This window comes from Sycon ciliatum, chromosome 3, assembly GCF_964019385.1.
Source record: "Sycon ciliatum chromosome 3, ocSycCili1.1, whole genome shotgun sequence".
In the NCBI taxonomy this organism is placed as follows: Eukaryota; Metazoa; Porifera; class Calcarea; order Leucosolenida; family Sycettidae; genus Sycon; species Sycon ciliatum.
The window spans coordinates 17,000,703-17,015,257 of NC_088645.1; the positions used below are offsets into that span (position 1 = coordinate 17,000,703).

Sequence of the window (14,555 nt, forward strand, 5' to 3'; positions counted from 1 at the left end):
ACATGTCGATAATACAAGGCTCACTTTCAGCAGGAGTGCATATGACTTGTAAACGGGCAAATGTTGTGGTCTGTGGTCATGGATCATGAGGTTAGGATCATGTACACATCTCCAGTTCTACGCTCCAGATCTCACTGACCCCAGCAAGGACCAGTCCGTTCAGGGTATCTCCAAAAAGTTCGCAGTGCATCAGAGTGCAGAGCGACTAATACAGGAGATGAGAAATCGTTTCTCCTGTTTCTACCATATTGTATCTATTTTTACTTTACACCGCAGTTCAAACGGGAAAGCATTCCCCCTATGATGACGATGGAAAAGAAGAAAAGGAAAACAAGATATGGGAACTATTACTTGGATATGTGGAGTGAAGGAAAAAGTGAGCCTAGAGTTCTCCTGGGATAAGGACAACATCCTAGCCGTATCTAGTTTCACTCACTGAGCGATCACCGACTGTATGAATTAGCTCCATGCGATCCTGTGTACAATGTACATGTGCGTCAACGACATAATATAAGTACTCAATGTCGGTGGCTGTACAGTACAGCGTGACGGCCTACAATTCTACAGAGAGGGCCGCGGGCATACGGCACCATGTGATCCTGCTATTGTGCACGGGTCGACAGGAACATGCCATTAGGTACTACACTTCATGCATGTACTAGTTGAGCACATTGTCCCAGAGACACTACTAGTACTACCCATGGACATACATGCGGCGTACCGACCTCACAGCCAGCATTAAAAAGTGTGGCCAATGGCTCTGCCCAATGGGCAAATACACGTACATGTACATGTAATAGCGATTTTTGGGTATCGATTTCACCTGCACCTGTTTCCTTGCTCAATTTCCCTGTTTCAACGCACAATCGACAACATTCCCAGTTCCTGTGCGCCGAACAAGTGATGGGTACTCAAGATGGGTTTTTCCTAGGCAAATCGCACCAGTGACATGATATCTGGGTTTGCATAGCCACCATCTTGCCCCCTTGACTGGTACAGATAGTGCAGGCTGAGAAAACTCCTCCTGTCAAGTTAGCTAGTTATCCACAATCTTCACGCAGGCCGTGTCTTACGTCTTGCTGTCAGTCCCACGGAGGATTCACTGTACCTTGACATGTCCCACAGATAAAGGGGAAATAATAGAAGGATCACTCCCTGTGGCCATCATAGTCACTACTTGAAACAAGGCAAACAGGAAGTGAACGGAACGGCCCTAGGGGCATTTATATTGTAGTTATGTAAATTAATTGCTCAATCTGGGTAATTATACAGTGGGAAGCGGAGGTATGACGAGTGATTTTGCAGGACAAGGGTCCTAACGAAAACAAGTAAAAAACCATGAATGGTCAATGACGATGCGGCATTTGGTGACGACGACGACGACGACAAAACAGAAAAAACTTTATCGTGACAGCCAGGGGTCTCAGAGTTTGTTCGGCAATCTAAGCACTCACCGGCTGGAAAGCACGTCACGTGTCAACCATGTTCCTAGTATGTGAGTGAATGGCAATAGTGCAGTGTGTAGATGGGCTAGATAATTCTATTATCAGTAAGATGTACATGTACATGTGGGACCACTAAAGGATCGATGTTTCTGCACGGCGACCCTCAGTCAAAGTCCTGAGGCACAATTATGATGGCCACGCCTGGCAGATGGCTAGATACTCTGAAGACGTGCTGGCCTGAAACGTGTGCCTCCTAATGGGCAGAGACGTAGTGTATCTCAACTTCGCTCTGCGCTGGCATAGAACAGAGAGGGCGAACAACGAGAATACCTTTAACCGTACGTGTTCTTCAGCTCTATCTATAGTACAATGTATGTAGGACTTGTGATGACAAATCGGAAGTAGGGCTGTGCCTCCCATCCCTCGTGGCTACATGTTCGCACTAAAGCAATCCCTCATACACACACATACATACACACGGTGTCTTCTTGAAAGTCCACAGTGAATTAAACAAGAGCATTAGGTACACGTACATCGCTGCTTGTATGCTGTTAGCATGGGCGTCAGTTAAAAGTATGGATCACATTCGACGCCAGGCATCGCACCTTTCACAAGCTAAATGCCAATACAACTATGCGCCATATTACCCCTTACTGAGAAGGTAGTACACTGATGAAGCTGCGGATATGATTCAGTATGTCTTATGCATACTGACTGACCTGCTACATCAGAATTGTACACATAACATCGTACGCGCCGGATGTCCACACCTACACGAGCAGCCCCTTCCACGACCATCCACTATGACGAGACTCTAGCCTAAGCCACACAAAGCCAGACCCTACGACCATGATGACCGTGAGATATAAAACGAATAGCGATACGCACTACAACGAATCTCGACAGTTGACAGCTTTCTAGCTGTGCTGACAGACTGCGTCTCCTAACCCTATTGAATTCTCTGTCAGCAAGAAGTGTCGGCTAACGGCGGGAATTCTCGTGCTCCGGCCCGATAACGTCTACGTCTTTCTCAGTCTTCTAGTCGACACCAGCGTCATGTCCATTATCATCAGGACCTGACTGTATATACATATAGCACTGTTTCAGTGCATGGAGCACTATTTGAACGTCATTTGGCATTCTGCTATGTGTTCCCAGACACTCATTGCTGCAGAAAGAAAGAGTAAAAGAGATATACTGGTCGATGAAAGTTCTAGTGAATTTGATTGTAGCGTCTAGTGCAAGACATAAGGAACGTGATACCAGCTTGTTGCCGATTTATTGGGAAGGCAAAATGTTAGATGGTTTCCTCTACCAGTTTATACCTCCTCTCTCTTGCTCTGAATGGTGAAGCGAGGACAGTTGTCTGCCAGTCCACTATCGAATAGTCTCTCCGGCATATGGGCCTGTTGCCAGTGTTGCGTCCCTGCGTCAGCCTGGAGTGTGCGGAGGTCAGAAAGGACATCGCCATCATACCTTCAACTCTCCACCACAAACAGTAAGGTAACGGATGTGTGCATGTACGTGTAGCATGTGGAGCAAGGCGCTTATAATGCACTGTTATATTCGTCATTCGCTCGAGTATAGACCCCCTTTCCTTTTTCCTCTCTCGGTCATGCCATAAATACATAAAATTTAATAATATTATCATACTGAACCCCAAGGCAGCTAGTGGTTTCGACCTTGTTACCTCTTCCAGAAGTTCCCACCAGCAGAGCGCAGATTGACTAAACCGATCAAATGAGACATTCATGTTGCTCTAACCACGAAACTGCATTACCAACCCTCTGGTTCGTTCACAGTCGTCCCGTGTCTGAGAGGGGGGGGGGGGAGGGGGTTCTGGAGGGGGAAACGTTACGGTTTTCCTCATCTGTAGTATCCAAACTACAGTCCACTTCAAAACTATAGACGCGTACCTAGGCAAAAACCGTTATGCCAGCATCTATACCACATAAAATCTGTGATCACTTTGTGCATAAATGTTTCCAAATTGGGCGTCTGTTATCCAATCCTTTAGAAACTATATGAGAGTAATTGCGGAGCGATCCTGAGCAATATTCCGAAAACTATGTACATGTACATGTAGACGGTGTTCTCCTGCACATTCTGGCATGAACCCTAATGTACTCTCTAATGTTACGTGCGTAACCTTCTAGAACAGTAGAAGTACAATCATGTACTTGGACGTAAATCGATTACTAAACTGTAACGTGGTTTTGACCATGTGTATGTGAGAGCAACACAAAGGGTGATCTTCTTGTTCAGCGTCTTGAAGTCGTTATAATTACTGCACAAGTGATATCTACATAAACATTGTAGCACCATGTGTAACATGACGTGACAGTGAAGTGACAACTGGCGAGTGCGCTATAGCTGAGAGCGGACAGGAAGCCTGGAGCACGATAGACAATGAAAAGTGTGAGCCCCAATACTCGTCGGCGGGTCTTTCCCTGTTTGCCGCTGCATCTGCATTGGATACACTGCCGCAGGAGAAAGCGGTGGATTGGATTGACAAAGGTTCCTATTAACATCAGAGAGGCAGTACACTACTAGAGAGGCAATTATCTCAAATAGGTCCCGACGGATAGGACCACAGGGAAGGCGGCTGTAGGAGAAGAGTTAGCACTTTCACAATGTGACGAGAACTAGACCGATGCACTGATCAACACGTGTCTGGCTCCGTAGAGCGGACGGAAATGCAAATTTCCCGGCGTAGATGGAGCGCTCTCATAAATCATCATCGCCATCCTGCTGCTGTTCGTGCCTTTCAACAGTCATGTACAGAAAACGAACATGCGGCATGCAGCTATCACAGCCAATGTGATGACGGCCCAGCACAACCAACAGGGCGCGCTGTGTCATGGCTTCCGATATTCGCGGCGTTCATCTTGATCGCGCCGCTTGAATGGCAGCAAACATCATCTTGAAAACCTACACAAAGCTTCTTCTCCAGTGTTCCAGTGTTAGTGCCGAAACGTACCTGAACGCCATGATTGCCCAGTAAGCTTAGAGGTATGTACAACACAGTCATCGTAGGGCTGCTGCATCAGGGGTTGTAACTTGTATGAAACGTTGGGAATTGAGCGCATCCCCAGGCTAATCGGGGCTAGGCATGACAAGACGGAAGGACCGCAGGGTATCTGGGCTGCTTTGTACGTCGCCAACACGATATCACTACGTAGCGTTGTGGTTGTTGTTGTTGTTGCTGTTGTTATTGTAGGAAGCAGCTCAGAGCGCTATACAGGATCTCTAGCCTACATGGGTGAAATGTGATCATGCAATTGTCGCAGCAATAACTTGCAATAGCTGCTTGTATGTAGCATTCCTTACTTTCCCACGGAACAAGACGACACCACCCAGCAGGCGTGTGACTTGTTCGTAACGTTATTGTAATAGCGTAGACGAGTGCGAATTCCCACACGATGATCTGCGAGTAGCTACAGAATGCTCTTTAGAATATCTTTGCTACTATGCTAGTTCTACCTAGTACTACACGTACAGTATTTGTATTAGTAATGGTTGGGATTATGCAGTGTCCAGGCCCCGCATTTCTGCCGCCGCGACAGTAAACTACCATTGGACGGAGGAGACATTGGGTTGAGCCAGTCTACGCAGTAGGGCTCATGTACTCCTGTTGTTACTTGTACGCATTGTGGGGCAGCACACAGGAATGCAACTAGCGAAAGTGTTCGCAACTCTAAACTATGTCCGCTTGTTCAAGGCCAGTTCTCCGCTTGCAGTTACATTGAAGCCTGAACTCTACATAGTTATATGCGATGGTAGTAATACACTTAGATAATAATAGTACCTGTAGGCTGTATCCTCGAATCACGATGAGTGTTTCCTGCTTAGCTGATCCTCTGCCCGACCTACTTCTGTGTTTCACAGCAATTGTCAGATAGTTTTTTTCTGTCCTCTACGCCCTTGTACCTTGTTCGAATACCTTGGCAATTGTCACCAAATCTCTTGGCCGGCGATAACTGCCATGTCCACGGTGAGATCATCCAAAATGGATGAGTGACTATGGGCCTATGGCTGAGCGGGTGAGTCGCGCGTGTGCCCTGCCGTCTTAGTTGCCACGCCGTGTTCAGTTCTAAGACAACGATGTTTACAACGTGCATGGCTTGTAGTGTAGTTTCGGGGTCCTTTGTGCGGCATGATCCAGACCCAGGAACCATCTCCCTGTTTTGCTGTGCGTCATTTGCAAAACACATCTGCACACTAAAGCACCGTTCATGTCCATGTGTGTGCATGATGAACGAATTTGATTCGAAGTTTGAACGACAGCTACAAGACTCCTAAACAGACAGAATTGTTGTTTGATCTACTTGAGTCATTCACTGTGGAACGCACCAATTAAAGACTAAGAATGCAACCTTCCCATCAAGCACCAAAGCAAACTGGCCCTTCACAAAGCGTTTATGTGAGATGACCGACGGTTACTTCTTAGTTCGGATAGACTTGACACGACTCGTCAAACTCACAGAAAAAGCCAAAACGTCTACAAGCAGATATCATGCGAACAAGGTGTTAGTTGATACCACTAGTAATAATACTAGTATTCTACTGTGCTAGGCTGAGCTCTAGGCTGAGCTCTAGGCTGAGCTTTGCTCTGTGCCGTTACATGTGACCTGTAGGCAGGTACAGTGTACTATTCGTTTTCACTTTTCCATCTTGCATCGCTCCCAATTACTAGAACGGAACTGTGATGCACGGTTTCAATGTTAATTCCAATTGAGTCGAGGAACATGGAACACGGTTACACCCGCCTTGTAGGTCTACTCGCACCCGCTTGCATATCATTGATCGTAACAATAGCTACATGTACATGTACGTAACACGTGCATGGCTGCAGCCGAACACTGATATAGTCGCACCACTTAACCCTAACACAACTCCATTGACTTGAGTTTCAAACTTTCATAGACCTTCGGGAAGTAGGGCACTCAAAAACGTGTCTCCAGTCACCACGATGTGTGATTTACCAATTCCACGTGTACCCTGTATACAGTGTACGTATTCCATCATTCCAGCCCGCTCTGCTACCTTTCCTGTTTTTAACGTCGGCATACATGTACGTCAGCTGGAGGAGGGGTTGCAACGTCTCCTGTTACCTTGGGACATTGGTATTTCAGTTCCAAGGTGGGCAGTGCGAACGAGGCACAAGACAGGACAAAAACTGGGGCACTATTCATCTCTTCCTGGAGTGTGTGCGAACTACATGTACAAACATGGACACAATGGTAGTATTTCTAAACGCATATCGCACGGACATTCCTTTACCTTGGCCTGGGCAGTTGGGGCAGCCATGCGCGATCGCATTCATGTCGATTTGGACGATCAAGCACTCAAACAGCAGAACGCCACTATAATGTACTACATACCCTGGCGGTGTAGTCTTTGAAAGTCATTGGGAGTTTGGTGGCATAGCTGGCTGGACTTCTCCACAACTGTTACTTGGCACAAGACACTGTCAACTGTAGCGATATGTGTGGCTGTGGCTGAGTGTACACGATCATGTACATTCTAGATATACAGTACATGGTGGCACACTGTTGTAACCTTTCCACTGACTACTGGTCTTAGCACTGGTCTTCAGGAAGACGCTGCGTAAAAGAACGATGCAATCAGTAACGCCCTGCTGCCTTCTCAAGAGCAATACCTGCTAACCGAGCATAGCTAATGCCCGAGTTTAACGCTTAGGCCACCACCCGCGGCCTGGAATCTAACGTTCTTTTCCCGTGGGAAACCATAGCCCATACAGTCATGTATTTGTGATATCGACAACAAACAATGAATGGCACCTAGTACATGTACATGTACAGTGAAACCTGTCTAAGACGACCACTCAAGGGACATTCAAAATGTGGTCTCCATTGCCAGGTGGTCGGTCTCCTTATCCAGGGTCATTTGACCGGAAACAGCATCCCTTGGTCCTGGTAGCAGTGGACTTCTGGGGCAGGTGGTCGCCTTATCCGAGTGGTCGCCTTGACAGGTTTTACATGTATTACATGTACATCAAATACTCAGTACACTGTACGCTGTAAGTTTTCAAACATGTACATGACGTACATGTACATGTATCTCCGTGTTCTACCCACATTCCACTACAAGTACAATGAGGTGTGATGCATGTACGTACATTGTACATGCGTCTCCGATCACCACGTGATCATGAGGCTTCATCGAGATCAAGAGAAGGAATATTACTATACGTACATGTATAATAATTGTTATGGGCAGCAACAACCTACAGAAAGGTATAAAAGAACATGTAGTTACAATTTTCAAGAGCGTCCTTAATTATTGTGGGAGCAGGAAATGTGCCAGTCCTACAGCAGTACGGATCGGTCGACATAAACTACATGAAACTTCCACATGTAGCAATTATCAGATATCCTTTCAGTTAGGAGTGACGTCAAGATGGCTTTGTCAACGTGATTATAGCAAGGACTTTAACATGGCGCTATTGAACTGTGGGTATAATGAACTCCGCGTGTGGGAGATTTGCTGCTGGTATACTCCACTCCAGTATCTGTCCTTTCGCGTCTCAACTTTACTTGCCCGCGGGCTAATGACTTATGTACAATGTAGTGCTGAATGGAGAAAACAAAGCGAAAGTAAGACAGTAAGAGCAACTGTGTGTTGAGGCGAGACCGTCCTGTCAGATCACACATACTTCTACGTGTACCTTCGACAGTATTGAATATCTCGGCACTTGCCGCTTGCCAGCGATTGGGTGTTAAAAAAAATATTATGAAGAAGATGACTGTGTGTGTGTGTCCACTCCAGTCATATCATCTGTGTTATTCAATTGATGGCCAGGTCTGGGCTTGGGGACCAGGATTTTCCCATTCCCTCCAGGCTGTCAGATGGCTGGCTTGTGAAGCCTTTCCAGACTTGAGAAGGGCCCTTAATAGCATCAGCGGATCACTATGGGTCCAATACGGCAAGAGGGTTACACAACGTTGTCCGAGAACTAGATTAACACCAGGTACTACTAGTAGATGTACCTGCGCCGACAAGGGAGTCAGGTGAAATCTGCCCGGGCTGTCCGTACTGGGATAGTCTGCTGAAGCAGTCCGAGCGTGCCTTTGCTACTGCCTGGCATTGCGGCACTCAAAACTACTTCGAGAGGGAAATAATTGATAGCATTAGGTGCTGAGGAGGATATCATCGCTGTCTGTACGTGCACGAAGAGATCTTAGAGCTGGAGTGGAGAGACTGGGCAATCCAATGTCATGATGTCACGCGCCATGCTTGTTTGTTTACAATTGATGGATGACGACGCCAGGCAAGCTTGAGAGTGTCGTGCTCTCTCGGTGTGATGCCAGTTCAAATCCTTTGTTTATCCTGCCATCAAACGAATGGCCGACGCAAGCACGCGACCACCCCGGGAGGGATGAAGGGAATGTTTTTGTTTCCATTATCAGCACAACTTCTAATACAACTTAGCACTAGTATTCGGCGATCCTTGCCCGGCCCGGTCTCCCTTCGCTAATCTCCTTGTATGTGTTTCCAGTCCGGATCCAGGAAAAGTAGTATGAAGCACTGAAAAGGTTTTGTTTACAAACTACAGCGTGTACAATGCGTGTTTGCGTTGTGACGTACTGTGACGTGCTGTGCGAGAGAATTCTCGTATTAGCCGTGCCTTTGTCGTTGTCATTTTTCCCGTCACTAGCAGGCCACGTTCGCCACGATCCGCCAAAATCTTTGCCAAGACCTGTCCCATCAGCTTCAGCTGCCAACTGGACTATTTCAGATCAGGCCTGGCCGCATTCCAACGTCGTCCAGGGCCGATGACGTGAATTGGTATGACTTCAACTCAAGTACACAGTGCAGTGGTGTACGGCAGCCATGCACTGAACTATCCGTGTTGTCAGTGCGATTGCTCGCTGCTGAACGTCTAGATCAGAACAATGAATGGAAAAACTCCCGTGGTATGTTTTGCGATACAAAGAACACTGCCTCAGCTGGTTACTGTTTTACAGTATTTTAGTAAACTGTTATAGTGCCAGTCCATGCAACACAGTGTTCGGTGCTAAGTGGCGCTGCGCACCTCTACTATGACTGGAAAAGTAGTTATTATCCCTGCTACGATACAAGCCATTTACACGACCATGAGCTGCAAACTACTTGGTTTTCAGGAAATACTTGCACTAAAGATGCCCAGAATCACTCACTCCAGTGACACTTGGAGAAAAAGATCTAACCTTTCCATACGCCTTTGCCTGGTGATTGAATAGTACTTCAACGCTACAGTAATGAATCGGTGAAGTTACTTCTTACTTAAGTCCTGTGCATGATGTCGTTGTGCAGTGCTGGTGATGGAGTGAATATGGAATTCTACAGAAAACCTACTTCAATAAAGTACAACAATAATTATAATCGCTCTTGAAGAGTCGAGCGTGGAAGAGAGTAGCACTGTTTTTGTTGGGGGCCAGGGGGCGTCTGCGCTGACATGACAAGGCGGACCATATCGCTCTTCGCAATCAATCATCCCAGTCTGCGCCGACTGAAACCAATAGATTAGTACGTAACCGACTGCTATCTCACACCTCAGGCTAACCACGGCCGCACTACCACACGAGTACTGTCCCTCGTTCACGCTCACTCTCTACAAATCAGCACTGACAATACGCCTACCAACGCTATCGGAGTCAGTACTTCTCATGTCATTGTGCTGGGCAAGAGAGGAATAACGAAGCTGAGGAAAACAAACTGCGCAAGATCTCTCTAGTGACTGAGAGATGAAAGGATTGAGATAGCCTGCCAGTGACTGATCAGATCATGGAACTGGAAGATGAATTAGGCGAGAAAGAAAACAGAGATGCGAAAGAACAAGAAGCTATGATACTGACAGGTTCGTGATGACATTCGCCTTGATTCCACGTGGACACCGTGGGCCAGTATTGTGTGTTGATGACAAAGTTAGTTGACTGGCGATGAATACTGCTGTCAGCTGCTGCCAAGACAAGTGTGATCAGATGGGTTATTACCCCTATTCAAATCAACGACAAGTGACTGTGGATGTCTGACGTTATTTCCATGTGGCCATGGATGTCTGGCCCGCTCTGCGAGAAAGACGAGTTTGGTTGCTTTGCAAGCCGTAGATTACGCTAGAGTATTAACTGGAAACCCACTGGTGTCGTCATTGGCGAGCCATGTAGAGTTACTTATGTACCTTTGGGCAGTGTGCGAAGAACCAACAAGCCTACTTGTCTGCCTTGTCCGAGGTCTGAGCCAGAACGTGACTGTGTGTACTGCATCTCCTTGTGTCACAAAATACTGGCGTGATGTTCGATCTCCCTCTCTTTTTTTGCAGACTGCATGGAACTAAGTTACTTCTTTGCTCACATAGTCGCACCACACATGCCTCTACAAATACACTTGGTGTATATACTGGCAAGTGATGAGAAGGGAGTTTTTGTGACACCACTCAAGAGCGATAAGCCATTCACTCTGCACGCCCTGGATGGATGGATGGATCTACAGCCTGTGCCGGAGTAATTCGACAAAGCAAACCTGGGCCTTTGTATTTCCCCGCAATTTCAGCTGTTGTAGTTGTAACACTGATTTGCTTGTCGGCACGCGTATACCCACTCGTGGACTCTTCTCTTCAGAGCAAGTGAACCAGACTAGGGCGGTGCGCGCTTGAAATGACCTGCCCTGTTCATTTGTCACATCTCGAGCACGGCGCACAGCGGGGTTACTACAACAAGAACATTGACAATTTCGCAGATACAGTCATGTACCCACGGTAGCCACAGAATACCTGCAACCGAGTGACACTGGAAATGGCCAAACAATAATAATATCGTGTTGATTGAAGTGGTGCCGCATGACATTCATGTACCTCTCGCTAAACTGCACGAAGGCGCGTGAAGGCTGCGTAGAGCCCGACACAACAATACTGCAACACTCACTTGTAAATGCTGGAAGAGCGTAGCACAAATACCAATGCCTACTAAGTACAATGTACAACAATCAATCCAATCAAGAGCAACAGCCTTCCCTGCATCTGGCTTCCGAACAACGACGTTATCATGGCAACTGCAGGTCTGCACGTGATGTCAATAGAATGCAAAGGAAAGAAGTTTAGAAGGGAAAGTCGGAATATGGGAAAGATATTTGCTGGGAAATGATAACTGCTGCATCATACCGTGTTGCATACTTGAACGTAGCAGACACACATTGGAGATCCCCAAACTAGCCAAAGGTGTCTATCATCGCCACGCACCGAGCCAAGCCAAGGTCGAGGTCAAGCTCAAACATGTTCCGGCGCCAGAGAGGAGCAAGCATGCAGATGATGACAGCGGGATGCTGTACATGATGAAGACTGTCTTCTGAGCATTGTTGGCATTATGTCGAGTTTTGGCATCTTCGCAGCCATGGCTAGCACACTCCGTCAATCCGACATAGGAAATACCGTACTCGCACGATTACGGATTAGAGCCCTCTCTCGAATAGGACCCCAGTCTAAGAGCCAGTGGAAAAATAAAGCCCTCTCTTGAATAGTGCTCCCCCTCCCCCCCCCCCCCCGAGCTTGTAACCAAGCGCAAGTGCCTGTTTGGTGTTCTTTTGGTAACGTTCTTGTCTAACGTTATGTCATTGAACTAGAGTGGTTGGTTTCAGGATCAAAATCGCAGTTTTTGTCGCTCTTTCTGTAGAATTGTGGTAGTTTACAGTGTTTAGGCTCTGTTTTTCTTCGCCATCTTTGTTTTTATGCGGGATGAAGTAAATGTACCATTATTTTAAAAAAAAAGTTGTCTCTTGAATAGTGCCCTCTCTTGAATAGTGCCCCATCTGTGATGGACGTTGAAAAAATAGTGCCCCAGGGGCACTAATCGCGCGAGTACGGTAGATCAGATGCATATGGGCGCACAAAATGATAATGAAGTATTGAATACTCCCAGTACTTGAACTGAACGTGGTAGGGCGAGTGTAAAATTGTTTGTCACCAAGTGTAAAGGGCATATGGCGCGCTCTGTTTACACGTCATTAGGCTTAGATCTACCAATTCACTAAACCGTGTATGTAGTATAGGCGATTGTAACGCCATTACTCTCCTTCTCGTTTGCATGATGAGTTGTTGACTGACAAGTGGTGTAGAGTAGAGAATGAAATCAGCAATCTCAATCTGACTCTTCAGTCTACAGACTACAGTCGACTCATAACAGTCACGTAGTCGTAGGTCTACATGATGATGATGCAGACCAGGCGATCGGGCGGCCCGAAAGACATCTCGCTTGCTGCTAGCTTGGTCGGACACTACAGTGACACTACACTCTCAGAGCGCCAAGACAGACGCGACTTCTCCCGCCCCTCATAACACAATATCCTGGAGAGCGGGTAGCGATCAGCCGACCAGCGACTGGTGCGCCGCGCTCGCTTCTTGAGGCATGGAATTGAAAACGAAAGTGCTCGCGTCAGTACGGCGTTTCAACGCGGCTTCAGTAGACCTGCCTCAGCCTGCCTGCTCGCGTGGCTGATGACCGAGCTTTGGGCTTGAGGCCGTTTATCAATATCGGCCAGGAAGCGGTCTACCACGGCTTTTCTCCGCTAGTGAATACCGACTTGAGGCCGTTTGTCATACAGGCACTCGCCCGTGGTACGCGCGCATTGCATGCCTTGCTTCGTGTCATGAACGTGCCCGTATATAACCCCCATCAACGCCATTCTGTTTTCTGTTATTTGCTTCTGTTGTTCAGAGTGCAGGCGAGGATGGAGGCGGACGACAGGCAGTCCTCCGCGAGCACAAGAAACAGTACCAGTGTGTCAGGTTCAAGGTGCGTAGAGGTCACGACCTGTTCCAGATGCCAGCAGTGTCTAGCATCCTCCATTCGTGCAGATAGCTTAGCGCTGCTCCGTTCAGCACAACGTGGAACTGAGGCGGCTGAGGCGGCACGGCCAGCTACATCAGCAAGGCCAGAGCATGGTCTCTGTCACAGATCCGGACGACAAAATGGCAGAAGAATATGGACGTTATGGCCGAGCATCTTCTCGGCCTCGCTATTACTGCTACTGGCAATTGGACTGTGTCAGGGCAGAGCAACGTTACCTGCGGAGAATAGCAGCAGCAGTCTCGGACAACCCATGTCTGAAACAGGTGAGTTACATTTCTAGTTCATGTTCCATATTCACGTAATAAATACTTGAAATTAATTGTTTTACTGTTCTGAACAATCCTTAGTGAATACGCCTAGGGAGATACAGGGCTTACTTTGTTTTGTGTGGATGGCAAATACCATGATGTTGACGTCTGCTCACAGGCTCTCAGCATGAGGCCATTAGAGGTACAATGAAGTGGTCTTCAGAAGTAGTGCGCGACTCCAGCAATATAGCTACGTGTAGCGAACAGTTCTAATATGCTTGGTCGTTCCTATTGCCATTTTTGGCTGATTTATGGCCTCTGTACTAGCCGACGCGAGGCATCTGGCTCCAGGCCTGGCTTCGGATCGTGTAAGCAGGGTGTTTTGCGTTCGTTTGGAAGTAGTATGTGTTGATCGGAAGCGGTGAGCAAACGGCAATCATTCCTCCAGAACGTTCTGTGGTAAATCAAAGGAAATCTCTAATAATAATTATTATTAGTTTATTTTGTTGAAGCTGGCATTGTGGCCCTCGTGGGCATATCATTACCTAATAGCGCTTTAGTAACAAGTAAATCCTCGGATTTCAAGAGACTTCGGACAAACAGACGCCGGAATTTAGTGTTTTCTGCGGCTTGGTGTTAGTGGTCGTGATGGGGCTGTGCGTGTGTGTGTGAAGAAACACAGCACCCTCCACTGGTAACAGTGCCCCCCAGGGATAACAACTCGGCTGGCCTCTCTCCTCTTCTTCACCCCGCAGTGGCAGTGCCTGGCACACAGCATTCCCCATAGCACTCTTGCCGCAATTAGCTAGAGGTTTGACGAGCACTACAAGTCCTAGAGAATGGTGGCGGGCTAAGTAAAGGTTGGCATGGAACAGGATAAGCCTGTCTGCCACCTGCCAGTATCAACAAGAGGCAAGCGCATGGAGTTTGGCTTGTCTAAGTGTGCAGAGCAATAGGCAGGGCCGCAAGACTTAGTATTCCAGCGGAAGATGATATTTCAAACTACTCCCATGGCT

The 14,555-nt window shown here is 47.3% G+C and overlaps 1 protein-coding gene across 6 annotated transcripts in view; it reads left to right on the forward strand.

Moving 5' to 3' along the window:
* Positions 1-14,555, forward strand: part of LOC135811587 (uncharacterized) — a 38,788-nt gene that overhangs the window by 14,212 nt on the left and 10,021 nt on the right. For 4 of the 6 annotated variants that reach the window (XM_065324817.1, XM_065324816.1, XM_065324819.1 and 1 more), the window contains one exon: positions 13,157-13,554. In XM_065324817.1, coding sequence (XP_065180889.1) covers positions 13,170-13,554 — 385 coding nt within the window. In that variant the 5' untranslated portion in view covers positions 13,157-13,169. Of the gene's footprint in view, positions 1-421; positions 2,944-13,035; positions 13,057-13,156; positions 13,555-14,555 lie in introns of those variants that run through there. The other 2 variants (XM_065324815.1, XM_065324821.1) reach the window with 2 other exon arrangements.